At 45.6% G+C, this 15,680-nt stretch overlaps 1 protein-coding gene across 1 annotated transcript in view; it reads right to left on the minus strand.

Annotated features, from left to right (window-relative positions):
• The window catches only part of TRMT61A (tRNA methyltransferase 61A), a 65,736-nt gene that overhangs the window by 39,691 nt on the left and 10,365 nt on the right, over positions 1-15,680 (minus strand). The window contains exon 3 of the mRNA XM_083737648.1: positions 949-1,215. Coding sequence (XP_083593774.1) covers positions 949-1,215 — 267 coding nt within the window. The remainder of the gene's footprint in view (positions 1-948; positions 1,216-15,680) is intronic.

Here is a 15,680-nt window from a genome sequence, read left to right on the forward strand (position 1 = left end):
TTAATCCATTCCAGAAGTCCACTCTTAAACCAAAGCGTTCATAAACCAAGGCGTACTTTCTCATAGCAGCGGGGGACTCAATTTACAAATGGAACACACTCAACAGGAAGCGGAACATGTTCTGCTTCCAAGGCAAAGTTCACAAACCAAAACACCTACTTCCGGGTTTGCAGCGTTCTTAATCCAAGTTGTTCATAAACTAAGCTGTTCTTAAACCAAGGTACCACTGTATTGGCCAGCCCTACTGTTCGCCTCTACATAGTTCCATTCTTATTTCAGACATCGTGATATATTGTTATACTGAGATGTTCGGCTGGTATATCATGATATTGAAAACCAGATACCACCCAGCCCTAGTCACGACCTTTCCTTTTCTTGTCCAAAGAGAGGCGGTGGCCACAATCCCAGGCGCTTCCCTAGCCGCTGCCTACTCTGAGTCACCCGCATTTCCCTCAGAGTTCCAAAACTTCCCAAAGAGATTTTGCATCACCTTTCAAGGTACCCACCTTTTTTGGGTTTCTTGTTTTTTTAAGTGAACCCATTCACAGTGCATAGCTGGTCCGTGACCGCAAAATAAAATCTGTATTTCACATGCTAACATCTTATTCAGTGGTACCTCAGGTTACAGATACTTCAGGTTACAGACTCCGCTAACCCAGAAATAGTACCTCGGGTTAAGAACTTTGCTTCAGGATGAGAACAGAAATCGCATGGCAGCAGGAGGCCCCATTAGCTAAAGTGGTGCTTCAGGTTAAGAACAGTTTCAGGTTAAGAACGGACCTCTGAAACGAATTAAGTGCTTAACCCGAGGTACCACTGTATTCCAATAATATCATTTGAGGATTATGTCTTCAAGTGAGGAATTTGGAGGCCTCTGTTGGTACACACTCTCTACCCCCATGCCCATCTCAGACCCCAGATGGATAAACCACAAAATAGGTAACATACCTTCACGCTTTAGGGCGGATTTGGCGTGCCCTATGGCTTCCCACGGCGACGGAATGTCCAGGAAGACGGCGTCTGCAAGGTGAGTGATGCCAAAGCCGTTTTTGCAGACATCTTGGTTCTTCACCGTCACCAAATGGCCCACCTTGTGCTCTTCAAACTCCTCAATGGCTTTCTCAGCTCTCTGTTGGTGGAACTCCACTGTATACAGATGCCCTGTTGGAGCAATTGTCCTGATAATTGCATGAGACAGGGAGCCACTTCCAGTACCTAGAAGGAAGGGGAAGGAATTGCAGCCTTTGAGAAAGCATTTCTTACAAGAGAAGGATTCCCTCTTTATGCCCTTGTGTTAAGAGGATCTAGCAAGGGTTCAAGGTCAAACAGGCATTCAAAACCGGGTCTCCCTGCTCCTAAACCCCACCCTCTAACCACTATTCGACACTGCCCCACAACTAGAGATCTGACCAATTTAATATCATCCACGGTAGAGGATTCTGATCACCTACTTTGCTAATGGGGAGAAAAGCACAGAGCTGAGAGGCTGTCTCTGTCCCATCTGCCTAGTGGGAGGTTGCCTTCTGCTACACAGTAGCTAACAAGACTTTTGCTTGTAGGGAATTTGTATGTTTGGAATATACATAAGGGAACATAAGGGAACAGAGATGGAAGAAGAATTTGCAACAAGATCTTGAAGAAGTCAGATCACGGCCACCTAGTCGTGTACTGTGCACCATATCCAGATTCGCTTCTTCACTAATTTCGCAATCATTTTGACATTTCAAAACCTGACTTCCTCCCCCCCCTCTTTCTGCGGTTCCTTAAATTTGTTTTTAATATCTTCTGCACATCCAAATTAACATAATATGCTCATTTATTTAAGTATAAACCCTTATGAAACTGCAGGTTATTACAAGAATCCTGCCAGTGTTCTTATCTGTTTACAGTTTATCTGTAAATATTCAATAAACGATCTCCATTCTTTTATAAAAAGTTTGTTATCTTGATTTCTTATTCTTCTTGTAAGTTTTGCCATTTCTAAATATTCCATAAGTTTTTGTATCCATTCTTCCTTTGCTGGGACTTCTGCTTCTTTCCATTTTGGGGCAAGTAACATTCTTGCTGCTGTAGTCACATACATGAATAAGCTTCTATACATTTTAGGTAGTTCTGTCCCTAAAATTCCAAAAAGAAAAGCTTCTGGGTTGTTGTTTTTACAAAGGTTATTTTAAACATCCTTTTCAATTCATTATATATCATTTCCCAGTAAGCTTTAACCTTCTTGTTGTTATTCTGTCTCTCACAGCTACAATAAACCTACCATTAAAATTATGGACTGGTCATTTCTTCATCAGAGGGCAAACGGGCAAATTTAGCAGGGGACCAAATACTTTCCCCCCTCATTGTACAAGACCACCACATATGATTAAAAGAACCTTCTTTCCCTTTACATTTCCAACACTTACTTGATTTAGATTCATACATTTTTGCCAATTTACTTGGTGTAAGATACCATTGATATATCATTTTCATATAATTTTCTTCTAAACCATAACATGCTGTAAATTTTATATCCAGATTCCACAATCGCTTGCATGCTTCCATGTCTATATTATGACCAATATCTATTGGGCAATATCCAGGTTCACTTCTAATAGATGCAATAGCTATGGGAATCAACAGTTCCAGAAACAACGTTCGCTGCAGGGTCAGACATAGCAAAAGGAAGCGATCTGAAAAGGCTGTGGCAGAAGAGTTAGTGACCCACTTGAATCATAGACTTGTAGAATTGGAAAGGACCACGAAGCTCATCTCATCCAACTGCCAGCAATGCATGAATGTTTTGCCCAACATGGGGCTGGAACCCACAACCCTGAGATTAAGAGTCCGGTGCTCTACCAACTGAGCTATCCTAGCCATGGGGCTTTCTCCTAGGAATCCTGGGTGTTGCAGATTGTTCAAGGAGCTGAGAGTTGTTCAGAGACTCTGGTTCTCTGCACAGTGCTATAATTAGCTGTGCCAGCCCCACTTGTCAAAGGAAGGTACATAGCCAACGATCAGGGAAGATGGAAGTGGTAAAATCAGAAGGGCCAGAGGTTTCCCACACCTGGATTGTGGGCTAAATCATGGGGTTTGAGCTACTTGTGGCTCCCAAGCAACAGATGTTTTAGATCTTAAGTAAATGAAAAATTGTACGGATGGTAGATTAAAGAATGTGCACTTTGTCTGTTAATTGCAGCATGAATAATCTTTGCAAATGGCTGGAAGTGGCAGACAGAACAGTTGAAAGCGGGTAGTTGTTTAAGATATGGGATACGATTTAGTTAAATTCCCTGAGATTAAAATTTCTTATAATTAGGCACCGTTAATAAAAAGAAACACCGCATTAGTTGTTAGGTGTCCTGCAGCAGAACAGCCAGTTGAATGCAAAATGATGTTTTCTTAAAAAAAAAAAGCATGCTATTTGAATACAGGGCAAAATATTTATGCTCTCTTTTTCACTTCCCCACTATTTGTTTTTTTATGCGTCAGTATGAATTTATACGTTTATGTCTATGCCTAACTCGCTATATGCCGTGAATACTGAAATCTTCCTACTTGCAGCATATACAAGGAAAACCCGCAACAAAATAGGAATGTAAGAAGTGATCTGAAGGATCAGCCCAGCATCCTGTTCTCACAGAGGCCAACCAAAAGCCTATGGGAAGCCTACAAACATGAGTGCAATAGATACTTGCATTCAGAGGCATACTGCCTGCGACAGAGGAGGCAGGAACATGGCTAGTAGCCATTGATAGCCCTCCATTCTGTGAAAATGTTGCAGCAGGGCATGCTCTTTTTTTTAAATTGAGCAAATTTAACAAATCAAATTATAAATCAATATAACCACTTACATTCCCCCCCTTCCCTCCCTCTCTTACCCACTTCCCTCAGCTCCCCTTTCTGATTTGTTTATACATATTATTCTCTGGATGTTGTAAAGTTGTACATATTATTGCCTTATCTGCCATAGGTAAAGGTAAAGGGACCCCTGACCATTAGGTCCAGTCACAGATGACTCTGGGGTTGTGGCGCTCATCTCGCTTTATTGGCCGAGGGAGCCGGTGTACAGCTTCCGGGTCATATGGCCAGCATGACTAAGCCACTTCTGGCGAACCAGAGCAGCGCATGGAAACACCATTTACCTTCCCGCCGGAGCGGCACTTTGCACTGCTACTTGCACTTTGATTTGCTTTCGAACTGCTTGGTGGGCAGGAGCAAGGAACGAGCAACGGGAGCTCACCCCGTCGCGGGGATTCGAACCGCCGACCTTCTGATCGGCAAGTCCTGGGGTCTGTGGTTTAACCCACAGCGCCATCCGCGTCCCCTTATCTGTCATATGTTTTACCAATAAATTTGTGGATGTTTATTCAAAACCTGCTAAGGATCCAAATCCTTTTGTTGTCTTTTTAAATAGTTTGTAAATAATTCCCATTCTTCCTTAAAGTCATGATTGTCATTCTCACACAATGTATGTGTTAACTTTGCCAACTCCACATAACCCATCAGTTTTTCTTGCCATTGTTCTTTCGTTGGGGTTTCCTCATTCTTCCATCCTTGTGCTAAAAAGACTTTTGGCGCTGTTGTAGCATACACAAATAAGTTCTTTGTTTTCCTTGGCAGGTCTTGTCCTAAAATCCCTAACAAAAATGCTTCTGTTTTTTTTTTACAAATGTCATTTTGAACATTTTTTCCAATTCATTATATATCATCTCCCATTATTTTTTTTAACTTCTCTACATTCCCACCACATATGATACAAAGTACCTTCTTTTTCTTTACATTTCCAACATGTATTCGACCTGGTTTTATACATTTTTGCCATTTTTACTGGTGTGATATACCATCTGTACATCATTTTCATATAATTTCCTTTCAAAAGGGAACAATCTGTAAATTTCAAATCTACCTTCCACAACTTTTCCCAGTCCTCAGATTGTATGTTATGTCCTATATCTTGTGGAGCAGGGCATGCTCTTGGTCCAAATACCCATACCTCCTCTTGGTAGCACCTACAGTTCCCAGAGTAAGTTATCAATCAGTCCCTCTTCACAGGGAAACCTGGAAACTGTAGCTCTGGGAGGGGAAGAAGAGGGTCGCCTAACAATTTTCAGCACCCTCTACAAACTATCTTCCCATGATTCTTTGAGGGAAGCCATGACTGTTCAAAGTGGTATCATAGTGCTTTAAATGCAAGGTGCAAATGCGGAGTCATTATGCAGCGTCTTCCGCACTTAAATTTTGTATTCCAAACATGGGTTTCTAGTTGGCTGCAAGTCTATTGGAATTATAGCGTGCTTGTCCCCCCCCCCCGCTATGGAGGGTAGGCCCCTGAAATATAAAATTTAAGGGCTTATATATATATATATATTAAATGTTCATAAATGTACCAACCAAGCACGTACATAGGTATGTGGACCACATGTCTGGAGCAGCGCAGGAAGACCGCCCTGAAACCCATTTTGACTCCCAAACTGACCAAATGTTTTCTCTGCAAGGAGGGAGGGGGTGAGGGAACCTTCCCATTGTCTCAGGAATTGGGTAATCACCATCTCAAAGGAATGGGCAGACTACCAGGAGAGGCAATCAGATAAGGCATTATCAGATAACCGGGCAGACAGGAAGAAAAAAATATTCAAATTTCTGTTGTAAACCATCTCTTCTGTGGTGTAGGTATGATGTTTGTGGGGGGTGGTCTTGGGTTACACCCCTTATGTGATGTATGTATGATGTATGGAGGGGTGGTGTTGAGCTCCAGGGCAGGGAATTTAAGATGTCTATATAAGGGTGGGCACACCTGGGTTCTGGCTCCCCCTCTGCTCTCCTGCGTGTGAGGGGAGCACCCTGTTGCCACACAACAGTTCAATAAAGATCAGGCTTACTAGCTGCTTTGCTTCTCAATATTCTCTGGACTCTCTAAGGACTCTTGTGTCCCCCATAAGGGAATAAGGGCAGATTTTGTTTATTACAACCCAAACCCATGGCTTCAAATAAATAAATAAAAATGTCCAGTAGCAACTTAGAGACCAACTAAGTTAGTTCTGGGTATAAGCTTTCGTTAACAGGTATACCACACCCATTGAGTCAATCACCCATCTCCTACTGCCCTCCTGAGAAAACCCCATCCCCACTATATATAAGGGTCTGGTGACTTCTGTTTCAGTGTATCTGAAGAAGTATGAATGCACACGAAAGCTTATACCCAGAACTAACATAGTTGGTCTCTAAGGTGCTACTGGACATTTTTATTTATTTATTTCGACTGTGTCAGACCAACACGGCTACCTACCTGAACCATGGCTTCAAGTTACAATAAAAGGAGATTACAACAACTTTCTGACAATAAGAACAGTCTCCCTCAGGAGGTTGCGGACTCTCTTTCCTTGGAGGTTTTTTTAACAGAGGTTGGATGGCCACCTGCTGAGGTTCTTGAATTGTAGGGTTGGACTCCATGACCCTCGGGGGTCTGGTCCAATTCTCTCTTTTCCACGACCCTATCTCTCAAGCCCACCTTCCTCCCATGCCAAGAGCTCTTAAGAGAGCCTTGCTGTGCTCCACAGCACAATGCCCCACCCTCAAAGCATCTTTATTTACTTCTGGGGGAACCGCAAGCCCCATGCTAAATTTCGCAGGCAAACAGGCCTGCCCATCGATTGCTTTGCGTGACAACAGCCGCGTGAAGCCTCTTGCCAGAAGGCACGCTTGCACGACTGGGTGGGGAATTTGGGGCAACCCAGGGAGTGTAATGATTTCTGCCCCCCTAGAGGGTTAACCATTGCCCTCACCCCAGGTTCCTCCCCATTCATCTCCGGAAGCAAACAGAAGGGATGTCAACACAGCAGTGGTAGGGAGAAGCACAGGAGGCAGCTTGGCAAATGTCTCTCGCTCTCGGTTTCCCACTTGATATTCTGCTTCTACATTTTTAATTATCTGGCTTTTAAAAACCTGCTCCTGAACCACCAGGGAAGAGGACTGTTCTCCTTCCCTTTCTAGGAAACTCCCCCCCCCCCCCCAATTAAAGTTGGTCTTGGCTCAGCTCCTGGGCTCTTGGGATTCATCGCAAGCCCGTTTATGCCAAGCCTGGAATCTGATGCTATTGGGTGGTGGTTGCTGTTTAATGGCAGGAAGAATGGTGGATCTTACCAACAAGGCAACACCCCCTGCGGTAGAGAGGGAGGAAATTTGCTCAATCGACACCCAAATGTACTTGGAAATATATTTCGCTTGGGGAGGAAAGGACTGTTGTAGGAGCCCCACTGATTCGACTCAAGGGTCTGGCTAGTTCTGCAACCAGCTGGAAGCATCTGGGGAGCTCACAATAGCTCTGCCCTGCTGCCTGTCCCCTGTATCTTGCACTCAGAGATAAACTGATTCAGACTATGGATACTTCATTTACCTACGAAAGCTAATAACCACTGATAGACGTAGCTCCTCTGCAAAGCGTCATTTATTCATGTTTTTAAAATGTATACCCCACAAGTCACCATCAGGGCCCCGAAGCGACTTACAATTAAACACACACACACACACACACACACACACACAATGTGTAAAATTCAGAGCGTAATTTCAACATCAAAGGTTAAAGCATCAGGATTTCCGTAACGGCACAAAAAGCCTCCTGGAATAAAACCGTTTTAACCTGGCATCTGATACTTAGGAGGAACTGTGCCTGACTGATTTCTTGTGGAAGGGAGTTCCACAGGCCCACTGAAACTGGAGGCACAACTCCTTGCTGGCCTGAGTTGTGCTTCTGGTCCAAGGGGGACCACTAATAGTGCTTCCCCCAAATGATATTGGTACTGTAATTGGTTGGGACATACAAGGTAAGGCAATCTGTGAGGTAAATTTTCTATGTACACACTCTGCATTTACTCCACATTCTGTGCACTCCCATCACTGGTTTCGGAAGCTGCGTACACGTGACATTGGCCACAGTCCATACAGTAGCTGCCCTGTTTCTATCTTGCCATTTATTGAGGCATAATTTGATGTCGTCCCCCCCCCCCCAACCAGTTTTGATCCATTTCAAGCAGGCAATGGCTAGACAAGCAGTTCAACGCAGTTCATCTTAATAAACCATTGGATGGGTACTATAAGCCAGTTAAGATGGATATGAACCCTTCTGGCCTCCTCAATCACTGGAGGTTCTTTAGACAAGATGAGTGGATATCTGTTAGGGAAGTTTATGGTGCCGAATATTAAGGATGCTCAAATTGACACTCTCCCATATTGAGGGGGCGAGGTGCCTAGGAGACCCCTCTCACACTTCTGCCAAATGCAAGGCCGTGTGTGTGTGTGTGTTTGTGTGCAAAAAGCTGGCAGGTGAATGTCTCCTCATCCCCTCAACATGGGGGTGGGGGGGGTGGCAGGTGGTGATGATGGGGGGCACATGTCAGTCTGAACAGCCCAGCTGCCTCAGGGCAGATGGTTAACCAAGCCTTGCATGTATTTGTAAAGTCAATGTCCATTTTTTAAAATGATCTGTCAGGGAAGGCAGAGATACGAATCAGGTAGCCTGCCATATTTGCGGGGAAAACAATGGCCTCAGAGAAACTCCCTAACAGAAAAATAAGAAGTCCTGAGGTAAAACTGCAGGTTTGGGGCAACGGACAACAACAACAAAAATACAGCAACCAAGTACAACCAACAACAAAACTGCCCATTAACAAATTACCATAATTCATTCATTCAATTTGTACCACCCTATACCTGAAGGTCTGAGGGTGGTTACAACATAAAATCACAATATAACAAGACAAAATAAATAATAAAAATAACACAATCCGTGACATGTTAAAACCAGCCTAGAAAAGGCATGCTGCAGAAATGGTTTCTCATCTCCTTGGCCCAGATATACCTGCTGGAGCAAAAATGTCCCCTTGCACAGTTAATCCCAAGAGAAAGAGAGACAGAGAGAGAGAACGCATGAGATGGCCTTTGCTACTGTGGGATGTTCAAGAACAACACATTTGAATTTCGCTGCTCCTTTCGGTTCTTTGTCCTCATGAGGACTAGGAACTTGCCCCGAAGAGAAAAAGAGCAGCAGCAACAACGGAGCAAAATTCTCAAGGCTCATGGAGAGCATGGGAAAAGTCTGGAAGCCACATGAAAGCACTTGAGGCCGCGTGTGGGCTTCACGCCCACATTGTTCTTAGCTGCTAATTGCTATGCGGAGAATGCAGAATGCAACCCCATAGTTCCTCTACTTAGGCCACTAATGCTCTTTTCTGGCAGGCGTTTTCAGACAGCTCTGCCTCCCAAGATCTGCCATTGTTCCTGCCAATGTTCCCGTTGTTATGAGAACAAAATATCTGAAGTGCACAACCGTGTATAAATTAGTATTCCTGAAAGGCACCAGAGATAACGAGGCTTGGTGTGAGGGCTACACAAAGCCAGCCAGTCTCACACCAGCTAGCAGAATAATACTGTCCTGAATATGCCATCGGGCTAGGAGGTCTCACAGTTGCAACCTGCTTCCAGCTCTAAAGAGAGAGACCATACTACCCTGAACCTGCCTGATCTCAGAAGCTAAGCAGGGTCAGGTCTGGCTAGTACTTGGATGGGAGACCACCTGGAAATACCAGGTGCCCTAGGCTTTTGCCTCCTTAAGAGGTGGAACAGTTCAGTGGGTAGAGCATGAGACTCTTAATCTCAGGGTTTTGGGTTCAATCCCCACGTTCGGCAAAATATTTCAACATTGCACAGGGTTGGATTAGATGACACTCGTGGTCCCTTTCAACTCTACAATTCTGTGATTTTAAGATTCACATCCTTACAAGCTCATGAGCAGCAGTTATGAGATTCCTGGGAGAGACCAGAGCTAGGCCTACCATTAGGCAGTGGGGTGGCTACCTCAGACAGGTGATTTTGAGTGTTGCGGAAAAGACAGCAAATGACAAACTTTTAACATTTATGTATTTGTTGGTGGTGGTGGTGGTGCCATCACCAGGGAGGTGCTTGTGGGACTTTCATTTGGTCCGAGGTGTCAAACTAACCTCAACAGTCTTAGTTACAGATAGGTAGCCGTGTTGGTCTGCCATAGCCAAAACAAAAAAAATTCCTTCCAGTAGCACCTTAAAGACCAACTAAGTTAGTTCTTGGTATGAGCTTTCGTGTGCATGCACCCTTCTTCAGATACACACTGAAGAATCTGAAGAAGTGTGCATGCACACGAAAGCTCATACCAAGAACTAACTTAGTTGGTCTTTAAGGTGCTACTGGAAGGAATTTTTTTTGTCTCAACAGTCTTGGGAGCCACAAGTCTTAATCCAACTTAGTCCCACTCAGAGCAGACATACTGAAATCAGGGAACCGCAATCAGGCACGATTAATGAGTTTAATGGGTCTACTCTGAGCCAGTTAGACTGGCTAGAGGTCGCCATGAGCCAATCCTCCTTGCACAACATCCTGCCTGGTAGAGACAGAGGAAGAATAGAACATGAAACAGAAACTCCTGGGTTCAAAGCTCACCTCTCCCATAAACTCATTTGAGGGCCTGAGAAGAGTCAAGTCACTCTCAGGTCTGCCCTCTGCAACGAAGAGGTAATGATACTCAAACGCCTTATTCATTATTTAATGTCCTGCATTTACATTGCAGCTCCACAGGAAAAGTTCTGTAGCAGGCTCAGAAGGCAAAACAGCAACCCGCTTGAAAAAGAACACAGAGTTGGAATAATCATCTAGCCCAGGGTTTCCCAAACTTGGGGCTTTAGCTGTTTTTGGACTACAACTCCCATCATCCCTAGCTAGTAGGACCAGTGGTCAGGGATGATGGGAATCATAGTCCCAAAGCAATTGCAGAGCCACGTTTGGGAAACCCTAACCCGGCAAAGCAGGAATATGCAGCTGACACTTACAGGAATCGAACCCTCAATCTTGGCTGTATCAACACCAGGCTCTTAACCAATGAAAACACAATTAGAATTCTGAGAAGCCCAGGCTACGAAAGGCAAGTTGTTTAAAAGGCCTGGGTTAGTAGAAAGTTGCCAAAGGTGAACCTCATCCACAAAGCTCCCTGAGGTCAGGCACTGTCTGTCCCCCCCCCCCCCCTATTTCAGAGATGTGCTTAAGACCGTTTTATTTATCCAAGCGTTTCCTGAATGAGATTTTCAGCTCTAGTCTACCAATCATCTTTTGTGACGGCACCGTGAATTTTAGCTGTGCTGTTTTCAGTGCATAATTTACGGTTGGGCTTTCTGCACGCTGCTCTGAAATTTCATAATAAGGTAAATAAATTTGCTTCCGTGGAAAGAATTCCCTTCCTTGAGTTCTGCCACTGCCTGGTGCTCCCAACTATACCCAGGGCGTTATTCTATGCACACGCCAGTCATCGACTCTCTGCCCCATATCCTGCCAACTCCCAAATAAAAGTGATGGAATGAAAAGCGTGTCCCCAAATCCCAGAGCCATCTCCCTTCACTCTGCCGTTGGAATGCCAGGCTCCTAAGAGACAGGAAGAAGACCCAGCCCCTTGCAAGGCTGCCCTGCTGAAAGTCTCTTTTTTTAAAAAAGGTCGTTTGCTCTTGCACTCAACTGGAGCGCATTAATCATGCATGTGCTCGGTGTACAAATGAGAGCAGAATCTAGGTTACTTCACACCGCCGCTCTTCAGAGCTGCCCTCAGCTGCCTCAGTTGCTGCTTCGGGAATCAGCCATGCATACAAATGCCGTCCGCAGGCCGCCTAGACCCACCGCCAGGGCTCTTGCTGCAGCAAAGCAGATCAAATATTTGATCATAATTCCACAGCCTTGCACACAAGCAAAACTGCATTACCATAGCTCGGCTTCATGGTTCGACTTGCACCGGGAGCTGGGGGGATTCCACCTGCTCACAAATAAATGCCTTGTGCACTCTCAAGGCCCGAATCCAGAGCTGTGGCTTGGTTTCCAGGAACGGCAAAGGGTGACTCATCACCTACCATGTCCACCTGCTCAGCAAGAAACACACTCACAAGCACACACACACCCAAGCATTCCAGATATCTACTAAATTGAAGCAGTATTGGTTTTCAGGAGAGCAGAGAGGATAGAGAAGGGTGGAAGGGGTGTGATTATTTTTGCAGATTCTAGCGGGGGGGAATGAAGCATCACCCTTTGTGACCTTGTGGATCCAAACAGAACGAGCCCATTAGCAGGCCTCAGGAAACATGGATTAGGGTAAAGGTAAAGGTAAAGGTACCCCTGCCCGTACGGGCCAGTCTTGACAGACTCTGGGGTTGTGCGCCCATCTCACTCAAGAGGCCAGGGGCCAGCGCTGTCCGAAGACACTTCCGGGTCACGTGGCCAGCGTGACATCGCTGCTCTGGTGAGCCAGAGCCGCACACGGAAACGCCGTTTACCTTCCCGCTAGTAAGCGGTCCCTATTTATCTACTTGCACCCGGAGGTGCTTTCGAACTGCTAGGTTGGCAGGCGCTGGGACCGAGCAGCGGGAGCGCACCCCGCCGCAGGGATTCGAACCGCCGACCTTTCGATCGGCAAGTCCTAGGCGCTGAGGCTTTAACCCGCAGCGCCACCTGCGCCCCCAAAGGGTAGGTATCCCCAAACTCAGCCCTCCATATGTTTTGGGACTACAACTCCCATCATCCCTAGCTAACAGGACAAGTGGTCAGGGATGATGGGAACTGTAGTCCTAAAACATCTGGAGGGCCGAGTTTGGGGGTGCCTGGATTAGGGCAAATTCAGAGGGAAGGCCAGTTGCAGGAAAAAGCAAGGAAGGAGGTCAGCCAGGGTCCACCGACAGACAAAAGCGGCTAAGAGAATCCAATCGGAAAGCAGAACCTGCAACAGGAGAAGGCTGCAAATAACCTCTGAAGTAAAACATCGCATGAAAGTTGCAGGGTTTGGCCACTTGCCTCCAACCCTAAAAGCAGGGATCAGCAAACTTTTTCAGCAGGGGACCGGTCCACTGTCCCTCAGACCTTGTGGGAGGCTGGACTATATTCTGAAGGGGGGGGGGGAATGAATGAATTCCTATGCCCCACAAATAACCCAGAGATGCATTTTAAATAAAAGCACACATTCTACTCATGTAAAAACATGCTGATTCCCGGACTGTCCGCTGGCCAGATTTAGAAGGCAATTGGGCCAGATCTGGCCCCCGAGCCTTAGTTTGCCTACCCATGCCTAAAAGTAAAGAAAGCTTTGGCCAGGACACCTGGCTGATGAAAGACCCCTCTTCCCCGCCCAGAGCTAGAATTTCCAGGGTTCTCTTTGAAGAGGGGTTGGTTGTTAAGCCACTCTGAGAAGCGTAGCCACTGCTGGAGGAGGCAGGGCTTACATTCTGAGCAAAAGCATGCCATGCTGCAACTCTTTTCACAGAGGAAAGGGCTGCCAATGGCTTCTCCTCCTCATCTTCTCCCTCTGACCGCTCATTGTCATCCCACCACCAATCCCCGGGCTCTGAGTTTTCTTCCCTTGGGGGTTCCCCTGCTGGTTTCTCCCACCATTCCTCCAACCAGTCCATGGCACTCAAGCAGGGAGGTGGCTGTCGCACTCATGATCTGCTCGTGGGCTTCTCATAGGCGTCTGGTTGGCCCCTTGCTGCGGGCCTGATCCTGCAGGGCTCTTCTCATACAGTATTCCTGTTTTGTTGCAGATATTACGTGTGTATGCTGCAGGTAAGGAGATTTCAGTATTCTGGGTGTACATATACTTATAAATTCATACTGACGCTTTAAAAAAAATTATAGTGGGATAGAAAAAGAAAAAGAAGGGGGGGGGAAGCATAAATATTTGCCATGTATTCAAGGAAGCACAATACTTTAAAAAAACAAACTTCATTTTGCATTCAACTGGATGTTCCACTGCAGAATATCTAACAACTAAAGCCATGTTTCTCTTATTAAACAGTGCCTTATTATAAGAATTTTTAATCTCAGGGAATTTAACTAAATCGTTATCTCATATCTTAAACAGCTACTGGCTTTCAATGGTTCTGTCTGCCAATTCAAGCAATTTGCAATGATTATTCATGCTGCAATTACCAGACAAAGCGCACATTCACTAATCTACCGTCCTCCATTTTAATAAAATTTTATAATTTTCCAGCTGCTTAAGATCTACAGGTCAATTGCTTGGGAGCCACAAGTAGCTCAAACACCATGATTTAGCCTAAAATTCAGGTGTGGGGAACCTCTGGCCCTCCTGATGTTCCAGCTCCCATCATCTCTGATCATTGGCTATGCACCTTCCCTTTGAAGAGTGAGGCATGCACAACGCTTAATAGCAGCTGGAGTTCTAGGACGGGGTGAGTAAACAAGCATTCCTTCGAGTGGGCTGAGCCTGTGAAGTTTCTTCGTGCCAATGCTGGTGTCAAGACTCATCAACCAGGCTGCTTGCAGTAGACTCAAGCCAAGACTCAAGTCAAGGCTCATCCCAAGTTACGTTCCTTTGTAGGAGGCTCTACACCGATAGTAGGTGGTGCTGCAGGCAGTTCCTCATCAGGAGGTATCTGACATGGAGTGTCTGGTGTCATGGGGGCAGAACACTCTTTGTCCACCCACTTCATCCCTCCCCTGGACAGAGTTCTCCATCCCACAAACCTCTGGTCCTCTCTCCAGGCTCAGACATCTATTGGGTTCCTCCAGCCCTTTCTCCCATCCTACTATGAACCTCCCCAGGGTTGCACAGCTCCAACTTTCTGAGCTGCTCCCATCAGGATCTGACCCCCCTGTCCAAGGTGACACACAGCCTCTTGTGCAAGATCTCAAGATGGAAGCCAGCACGAGGTTTCGCACAAATTCTTGTACAATGTCACACACATCTCCCACTAGCCCTTGTATAACAGCTCATCAGGAACAGTGCCACCGCCAGAAGCTCCTCTCCCTACATTTCTGGATCCTTCCCATGACATTTATCACCCTCTCAAGATTTGCAAAGGGCTTAACTTAAAAGCCTGGCCGGTACAAAATACCAGTCCGATAATTTGCCAGCACAAGATGACAGCAACACGTCCTTCAGTTGTAACTTGGCATCCTCCACATATGCAAAATGTTATGAGGATTATATTACATCCTACTGAAAATGTGTAAATGAGTTATTTCCCACAGGGCTCGTGTGTGTGTTTGTGTCTGTATTTCAATGTGGTCCTTTTCACAGGGCAAATTGCCTACCTCTACTTGACAATATGTGCTGTCAAACGATTTGAAACATAAAAGCAGGAATGCAAAACAAGTCGGAGCAATACGTTCACCTCATCTGCCAGTAACCCACTTAAAAAAAGAAAAACCCAACATGATGTATGCAAGACTCGACGGCATAAGATTAAAAATCCTGCCCATCAAGTTGGCAATTAATTTCAGCATTAAGCCAACTCCAACGCCCCAAGTTCCTTGCACAACCACACAGGAACTCGTTTGCAGTATCGCTTCATTCAACGACAGCAGGAACGCGAAACATCTCTCCTTCACCTTTGGCCTAGCAGAAAGATGGGGGAAATATGGCCCAGCACACACATCCCTAAGCATCGGCTGTGCTGGCTAGGCCTGATGGGAGCTGGAAGTCCAACAACATCTGAACAGCCACAGATTTCACAACAAGCAAGCACATGGTCAGTAAATAATTTTGCAAGAAGGCTATGGAGGTAGATGACCAAAGTCTCATCCTCATTCCCAAAATGGCAAACCACCAGCAATTCTCAGTGCTACTGTAGACGTAGACTATACACAGAATCATAGAATTGTAGAGCTGAAAAAAG

The sequence above is a fragment of the Podarcis gaigeae genome (assembly GCF_964106915.1).
Source record: "Podarcis gaigeae genome assembly, chromosome: 1".
Taxonomy (NCBI): Eukaryota; Metazoa; Chordata; class Lepidosauria; order Squamata; family Lacertidae; genus Podarcis; species Podarcis gaigeae.